This window comes from Vombatus ursinus, unplaced genomic scaffold (assembly GCF_900497805.2).
Source record: "Vombatus ursinus unplaced genomic scaffold, bare-nosed wombat genome assembly UNPS02015030.1, whole genome shotgun sequence".
NCBI lineage: Eukaryota > Metazoa > Chordata > Mammalia > Diprotodontia > Vombatidae > Vombatus > Vombatus ursinus.
In genome coordinates, this window is record NW_020954808.1 from 1,137,657 (window position 1) to 1,146,117 (window position 8,461).

The following is an 8,461-nucleotide window of genomic DNA, read 5'->3' on the forward strand; positions in this document are numbered from 1 at the left end:
ACACACACACCACACACATAAACACCAGACATATATACATCTGCGCATACTACACACATGCACCCACACCACAGCACATAGATACCCTCATATACACATACCTCACCACACCACACATTCACATACATACACCACACACATATACACCCACACACATCATACACATGCACCCACACCACACCCACATACATACATACATACATACATACACCCACACCACAGCACATATAGATACCTCCACATACACATATGCACACACTTCCTTCTGATGCTCTCAGCACAGTTCCCTTCTAGCTATGACATTCCATGAATCAATGGCCCTTTCCCAGGCCACCTTCCTTCCACCTCCAGCTTAGCCAAGTGTCCCTTTCCTGGCCTTCTTACCCAGAGACTTGGGCCTCTTGCTGGCAAACACTCCCCGGGGCTCAGAGGGGCCTAGGCGGCTGTAGGAACCGGAGCCAGAGAAACCACTGTCAGCTCCAAACGTTGAAGGAGGGGAGTCTGGACCAGTAGGGGAAGGGCCTTCATAGAAACCTGCATGAGGTACAGAAGGCAGAGACTGAAAGAACAGAAAGAGGGATGGGGGAGAGACAAAAAGAGGGAAGGTAGGTTGGGGCCTCTTAGGTTGAGGTTGCTGGGTTTCCTCTCACCTGAGCTCAAACCAACATCTTCCTCCAGGCCTTCAGCATCCAAGCTCAGCTCTCCCAGATGTTGACCCAGTTCCCACATCAACCCAGGCAGGGCCTCCTGGAACAACAATGGGTGTGAGGGGAAGGGAAGAGGAAGAGCCCAGGAAAAGACACTCTTGCAGACAGGTGCACTCTTTCCCTGAAACACAGGGCCTCGAGTCCCCTACAAAGAGCACCGGGAATAAGGGACCAGAGACTCCTTGGGGGAGCTGAGGTCAGAACCCTCTGCAACCTTCAGAAGATGGAAGCTTCAGCCGAAGCAGCCTTGGAGTTTGGGGACCTTCCACTCAAAGCAGGAGGCACCTTTGCAAACTTTGACCAGGCTGCTGCCCTGGTCTAGAAGAGTCCGTGACTCCTTTTGCCTTCGGAATAAAATAGCAATGTCTCTTCTGCAGTTTCCTCTGGGCTACGTTTCCAGGCTGACTAGCCATTATTCCCATCACGATGCGCACTCCAGCCAAAGTGACCCTCTAGCTGTGCCCCAATACAGGACATCCCACCTCTCATCCCCATGCCTTTGAGCAGGGTTTCTTTCTATCAGGCTGGAATGCTCTTCCTGCTCACCTCCCTCTGGGAATCCTAAGCTCCCTTCAAGGCTCAGCTCATGTTCCCAAAGTTGCTAATAGACCCTCCACACTATGTATTCATTTTGCATTTACTTGTCTGTTCACTTGTTTCTCCCTGAGTAGAACGCAAGCCTCTTGAGGGCAGCAAATTTAGTTTTGTCTTTCTGTTCTCAGCACCCTGGACAGTGCCTGGCACACAGTAAGTGCTTAATGAATGATGATTAAATTGACTTGGATAGAGGTTGGCCTGGAGCCAGGAAGAATCTGAGTCCTGGGGCAGCTAGGTGACACAGTGGATAGAGCACAGGCCCTGGAGTCAGGAGGATCTGAGTTCAAATTCGCTCTCAGATCAGACACTTGACACTTACTAGCGTGTGACCTTGGGCAAATCACTTAACCCCATTGTCTAGACGAAAAAAAAAAAAAAAAAAAAAAGAGTCTGAGTCCTTTCTTCGGCTTGTTTGACCTTGGATAAGTCTCTATACTCCTCTGTGCTAGACTAGTTTGAAATCTCTGTGGGGAGAGTTTTCTCACCAGGAGTTCCCAATCTACCCAGATCATGACACTGGAGGGCATGCCCTAAGGCTCCTTCTACCTTAATCCATTCCTGGAGGGGAGGGGAAAGACTGAAAGTGAGTAAACTTTCTCTAATTTGCTTTGGGAAACAACTACCCTTTCCAATCCTTGTCTTCCGTTGGGATTGAGATAGGAATTTTCAACTCAGCTCAATCAACAACCCCTTATCGAGAGGTTACTGTGGCTTGGGAAGCTGCAAAGTTGATATAATTTCCAGTGGTGTAGGCTCCGGATTAGGAGTAAGCGGGCTTGGTTCAACTCCTGCTTACTAGCTATGTGAGCTCTGACGAATCCCTCAGCCCCTCAGAGCTTCAGTTCCTTAAATGAAGGGAATTGGACTAGATCAGGGGTGGGGAACCTGTGGCCTGGAGGCCACACGTGGCCCTCTAGGTCCTCGGGTGTGGTCTTTTGACTGAGTCCAAGTTTTACAGAACAAATCCTTTTATTAAGGGAATTTCTTCTGTGAAGTTTGGAGTCAGTTAAAGGGCCACACTTGAGGACTTAGAGGGCCACACGTGGCCTCCAGGCCACAGGTTCCCCACCCCTGGACTACAAGGCCCCCAAAGTTGCTCCCAACTCTACAGCTATGATCCTGTCACTTCGCCTCCACTGGCCTCAGTTTCCCCCTTTGTAAAGAAGGAGGAGGTTGGTCTCAATGGCTTTAGCAGTCCCTTCCTATTCTAAAGCTCTGGTCCCTATCCTCAGGAGGCTTGCAATCTACTAAGGGGCTATGACAAATCTGCTAAGATGTTTGTGAATGCCTTTGCCAGCCCCGAAGCATCTTGTCAACATCAGCCATTGACAGTAGCAATACAAAATATGAGGTCGGTGAGAAAGGGGGATCCAGGGGATTGGAAGCGGAGTTTGAACCTGGCTTTTAAGGGCCAATAGGACTTCAGCAGGTATTCTGACATCCCCTCCTGAATGCAGAAGGGAGGCAAAGCTCAGCCTTGATTTCCAGAAACTGCACTCAGACTTTTGGGATACCCTGCAGATACCCTTTTGGGAGGGGGAAGGACACAAGGGACAAAGCCTGGGTTCTGTTACAGGTCCACCTTTGCCTACCTCACTGAGGATGAATGACCAAGACTCATGCACTGAACATGAACTGATTGGCCTAGAGTTATTGTGCTGGGTCAAGAGAAAGGTGTCCAGCAGGAGGGGAGGGGGACAGGAAGGAGTATCAGCTGCAGAGATGGCTTTTTATCTGCAAAATCCTGAGAGACCTTAACTGACCAGAAAGCCAGAGCCTCTTAACTGGATTTCCAGGGATGCAGCTGAGTGTTGCAGTGGATTGACCACTGAGCCTGGAGTCAGAAGACCCAACTTCAAGTCCAACCTCTGACACTTACTAGCTGTGTGACCCTGGGCAAATCACTTCACCTCTCTCTGTCTCTGTTTCCTCAACTGTAAAATGGGGATAATAATAGCAGCTACCACCCAGGGTTGTTGTGAGAATCAAATGAAATAACATTTGCAAGTATTTGGCAGATTGTAGGTGCCATACAGATGCTAACTTTTAGTATGACTACCAGTGGCTGCCTTGAGACAGAGGAACATGGAGAGTGCAGGTACTGTCCCTCCCCACCAGAGGTGGGGAACCTGCATCCTTGAGGCCACTTGTGGCCCTCTAGGTCCTCAAGTGGGGCCCTTTGGCCGAATCCTAACAAATTGTTCTGTGAAGTTTGGATTCAATCAAAGGGCTGTACTTGAGGACCTAGAGGGCCACCTGTGACCTCGAGGACACAGGTTCTCCACCCCATTGGGCCAAGACCCAAGAAGGGGAGTTCCTGACCCTAAATTCCTGGACAGAACAATGGGGATTTCCTTGAGTGCTTAAAGAATTCAGAGACCCAGCCTTCTAGAGAAAGATGGGAAAGCCCCACCTTCCCCCCACTAGCTATCTGTCCCTCAGTCTATGTGCTGTGTACTTCATCCAGGTTTCTATGAAGCCCTTCCTCTATTGGACCTGAGCACTACCGGCCCATTGGGGAGAAAAGGATGGTGTCCTCCCCAACACACACACACACACACACACACACACACACACACACACACAACACACACACACGGCTAGAGGAACAGAAAGCTGAAAAGGAGTAAAAACACAACATGGGGAGAGAATACCTGGACTTTTTCCTAAGCAATTTTGGTGAGTTATTCAGGTGGCACAGGTTCAATGGAAAGGGGGTTGCCTCTTTAGCCACCCAAAATTTCTTTCCTTGCAGTGAGAGGTCCTAAAGGTAGTGCTACAAAGCTGGATACCAGCATGGGTGAGAGCTGAGCTCAGTGGAATGTTAGAAGCTTGCCTGTCTAGCTAAACCAAGTTTGTATTTCTTCTTGGGCAAGTTCAGTCCCTTAGGATAATAAAATAAGGCAGGGGGCCTGAAGGTGACCCTCAGCAGAATTAGACTCACTAGTTGTCGAGGGGATGCCTTGTGAGAAGCCCCAATTTTGTTGTTTTTTTTTTGTGATGGGAATCCAAATCGTGGTACCATGGGGGTACCAGGAGTCTAGGGAACTGTCTAGAACCCTGGGAGGAGAGACAGGGACTCAGCAGAGGAGAATGGGCCATGCACTACTACGAAACTTTTCTATGTTTTCTGTAGGGAAAAATAAAGACTGTTCTATATGTTGATATATGCAGTTACCTTTGCTGCTTTCATAGAAGTGGAGGACTTTTACCTACCGCTGTGGAGACTCAGACAAAAGCTGTGTTGGGAATTATATTTTGAGATTCCCCAGAGGAAACTGGGTGGGGTAAAGTGAGTCAGTAAGTGATTTTTCTCCCCTATAATTCTCCATGATTCTAAAGCCAGAGCTCAGGGGATGTAGGTCAACGTTTGTAGAACTTTATGCCCACTAAATCTTTCACTTAGAAACTTAGAATAGTGGATGTTTACATCCACAGAAACTTAAAACTAGGTTCTCACACTCAGAGCTGTAATTACCTTGGAATAAGATAATGTTGAAGCTAAAAGGCAGACAAAATTGAAGAAAGAGATAGGATCCAGAGGCACAAAAACATTAATGACTGCTTTCTTGTGGCAGGGAAGAACTGGCAACCAGGTGGGGTGCCCATCAGTTGGGGAATGGCTGAGAAAATTGCACTATGAACGCAATAGAATGCTTCTGTGCCACTTTTAGCACTCTGTCTCCCTAGTTAGATGGAGGTCCTGGAGGGCAGGACTGTCTCTTGCCTTTCTTTGCCAGAGGTTAGCAAATCGTAGATGTTTAATAAATGTTTCTCAACTGACTGACATAAGAAATAACAGAAGAGATGGATTCAGAGAAACCTGGGAAGACTTTCTGGACTGATGCTGAGTGACCTGATGAGAGCTGCAAGGATGATTTATACAGTGACCAAGCCTTTTGAAAGACACAGCTCTCTGATCAAGGCAATGACCAATTATAATGCCAAAGGATTCCTGACAGAGATGATGGATTCAAGATGTAGAATGGCATATTTTTTGGACATAATGTGGGAATTTTTTCTTCTTGATCTTGTACTTGTTATAAGGGTTTTGGGTTTTTTCTTTCTTTTTCCTTTTAAATTGAGGGTGGATAAGAGAAATAAAATACACGCTTGCTCATTGAAAAATAAAATTTAAAAGCTAAAGTGCAGGTCAAAAGATCACTTTCTCCAATGCCCTCCTTTTACAGTTGGGGAAACCGAGGCCAGAGTGGGAGAAGGTCACGCCTTCACCCACGCAGGGTCTATATCCAAAGTTCAGATTAGAAACCAGGTGTGAGCATTGCCAGTCCCTGGTCCCTCCACTATGATTCCTGACCCTCAAACAAAAGCTTCCTGTCTGGGTGTTAGGGCAGAAAGAAGGGAAGATTGGCCTCCCTGGTCCAGGAGCTGGGAGGAGAGGAGGGGCAAGGGGCAGGGCTTCACCAGATTCTTCCCTATTTAGGGCAAAGAGAAGGGGGCCCAGGAGGAGACTCTCCCCACCTCTCCTCCCCAACCCTGCCTTCAGCTCCTTCAGGGCCAGATGCCAGAGAACACTGGCGAGAGATCCAGGATTTCATAACACTTAGAGCTCCCAGCTCATTTAGTTCAACCCTTCCTTTCACAGAGGGGGAAACTGAGACCCGAGGTTACACAGAGAGTAAGATTCGAATAGAGTAGAGATTCAGATATAGACTGATTTTCCCCACTGCACTCCATTCCTCTTCTAGAGTGGCCTCGGTGGCCCTTCATCCTCACTACAGAGTCCAAGACTAACTTTGGTCCTTCCTGCTTCGGAGCTAGGAGAGACCAGTTCCTCATGTGGGTACATTGTGTATGCGGGGCTCGGGCTGGAAGATGGGTTTCCCCCACTATCCCCTCCTCACCCTCCCCTCAGTGAGTATATTTAGCCTTCCTCCTCCAGCCCAGGCTGTCTCTCCCTCCCTCCTCCTCCTCCCCTCCCCCCGCCCCCCCTTCTGCTCTGCCTGGAGACAGCTCTGACTGGGGCGGCCTCTCCCACCTTCCCGGCCCCCCCCTCAGGATTCCTGACCCCAAGCGGGTGAAAGAACCCTCTCCTCTGAGACTCCCCAGGGCGCCCAGCTCTCCTCGCGCCCACCCGCGGTGAGAAAGCCTTCTCCCCCCCCCCCCGCCGGATATTGGGAGGCACAAGGCAGAGCCAGAGAAACATGGGGATGGGGAAGGATGGAGGCATAATGAGAGGGAGCCACAGAGACACATAGAGACGTGGGGATAGGGGGAATCATCTATCCCTCCGCCAGCTTCCTCGGCCACCAGGCTTCCCCAACCCCCCAGTGCAAGTTCACGGCTAGCCTGGGTACTAACACCCCCACCGCATAAGTCCCTCTCCTCTCTACCCCCTCCCCGTTTCCACCCTCATCCCCATCCCAGTGGTTCTCTCTTCTCCTGGAGAAGGGCCGAGGCGGAGGCCAGGAGAGGCGGGGCCTCCCACAGCTGTTTCTGCTTGGAGAGAGGAATGTGGCCAGGCCCTCCCGGGGGGGAAAGGGGGGGGAGAGTGTGAAGGAGGTCTGCAAAGCCCTAGGCCTGTTCTCCCCCATCCCCCCTCATGAGTTAAAGCCCACCTCTTCCCCCTAAAAAATAGGGGCTAGCATTTCCTCCCCCAACCGAAGGCCAGGGCTGGGCTGAACCGGAGGAAAATCGACCAGAGAGCATCAGGACAGGGAAATTAGGGCCTGGAGGGAATGACACGGGATTGGGGGTCCGGGGGCCAGGCCTGGAAGGAGAGAGATCTGGATGCTCAAAAGGGGACGCATTTAAGAAGTTAAAACCAAATGATAAACGGAGAGACCAAGAAAGGGGAGCCTGAGGGATAGAGAGGGAGAGACAATGCCCCGCCCCCCTCCCCAGTTGACCTTCGCATCCCTTGCAGGCTCATCCCGCTACCCCGGGTCTGGGAGCCCTTAGACTAAGCTCAAGTCGCGACAGGGAGGGAGGAGGGCCCCAAGCACGCTGCACGAGGCTTACAGCGTCCAGGTGACCGCCTGGGCTCTGGCCCTCTCCTCCTGTGAGATCGCCAAGACCTCGAGCAGGAGAGCAGCGTAAGAAAGAGAGTGGAGACGCGGACCCCAGAATGAGACCTGGGGATGAGGGATGTGCCTCAAGTCCTCCCAACAGTTCTCAACGCTGAGCCCCCTCCCAGGCCTGCCAAAGCGGAGAGGGGACCCCCAACCTCAGCTCCCCAACGATTGGGGACCGAGGGGGAGGTCCACCCCCTGCGGCTCCGACTCCCCCTCCCCCTCCAGTCCCTTCTAACGGATCCGTGGCCAGGGCAGAGGGAAGGGGCTGAGATGCACAAGGACAGGGGTGGGAGGTCCACGCAGGAGTGGGAGAGTAGGGGGCCGTGATCCCAGAGGGGAGGGCTCGCAGGGCACGAGATCCGCCGCAGGATGGCTGGGGCCGAGGGTCGGGCCGGAATGTCGCCCAGGCCCTGCGAGGGAGGAGGACGAAGAGGACACGAGGGCGGGGGGCTGGGAGGGGCCGGACCCCACGGGGGGATCTCCAAGCGCCCTCCCCGCACTCACCAGCTGCTCCTCCAGCGCGGCCGCGGCCCGGCGCGCCGCCGCCTCGTCGTCGTCCTCCTCGCCATCGTCGTCGCCCAGGGCCTCGTCCTCCTGGTCCCGGCCGTCGTCGGCCGCCTCGCCGGGCCCCGCGCCCGTGGCCAGCGGCTGACCGAGCCGGAGCGCCTGGCGCACGCGGAACTCCTGGCGCTCCCGCAGCCAGTGCAGCTCGCAGAGGCCGGCCAGGCTGCCCTCCAGCCAGCCCCGCAGCCGGCCCCGCTCCGGGCTCACGGGGAACGAGAAGGCCCGGATCATGGCCGCGTCGTCCCCTCCGCCGGGCCTCGGCCCCCGCTCCCGGCTTCCCTGGGGGCCCCCAGCGCCCCGCCGGCCTCGCGCCCGCCCGCCGGTCCGGCCCGGCTGTCACCGTCTCATCTGCATAGGCCGCAGCCCATTGGGCTGCGGAGCCGAGGCTGATCTGCATCGCCCCGCCCCCTAGGCGCTGCCAGTGGGCTTGCCCATTGGTGGTTAGCCGTTGAGCCACGCCCCTCGGCTCCCCCAACGGCAGGGCCATTGGTGGGCCTCCGGGGTCTGAACGGTGAAGATCTGCATAGACCACGCCTCCCGTCCCCCAGACCCCCGCGG

General features: G+C 53.4%; 2 protein-coding genes across 2 annotated transcripts in view; both read right to left on the reverse strand.

Annotated features, from left to right (window-relative positions):
* Positions 1–423, reverse strand: part of LOC114031031 (guanine nucleotide-binding protein G(I)/G(S)/G(O) subunit gamma-8) — a 16,608-nt gene extending 16,185 nt beyond the window's left edge. Inside the window, exon 1 of the mRNA XM_027846033.1 lies at positions 385–423. The gene's annotated coding sequence lies outside the window, so the exon portion shown is untranslated. The remainder of the gene's footprint in view (positions 1–384) is intronic.
* LOC114031030 (dapper homolog 3-like) overlaps positions 1–8,134 on the reverse strand; it is a 12,314-nt gene extending 4,180 nt beyond the window's left edge. Inside the window, exons 1-3 of the mRNA XM_027846032.1 lie at positions 7,844–8,134; positions 651–747; positions 385–534 (exon numbers count right to left, since the gene is read on the reverse strand). Of these exons, the coding sequence (XP_027701833.1) occupies positions 385–534; positions 651–747; positions 7,844–8,134 (538 nt within the window). The remainder of the gene's footprint in view (positions 1–384; positions 535–650; positions 748–7,843) is intronic.
* Positions 8,135–8,461: the final 327 nt, after the last annotated feature.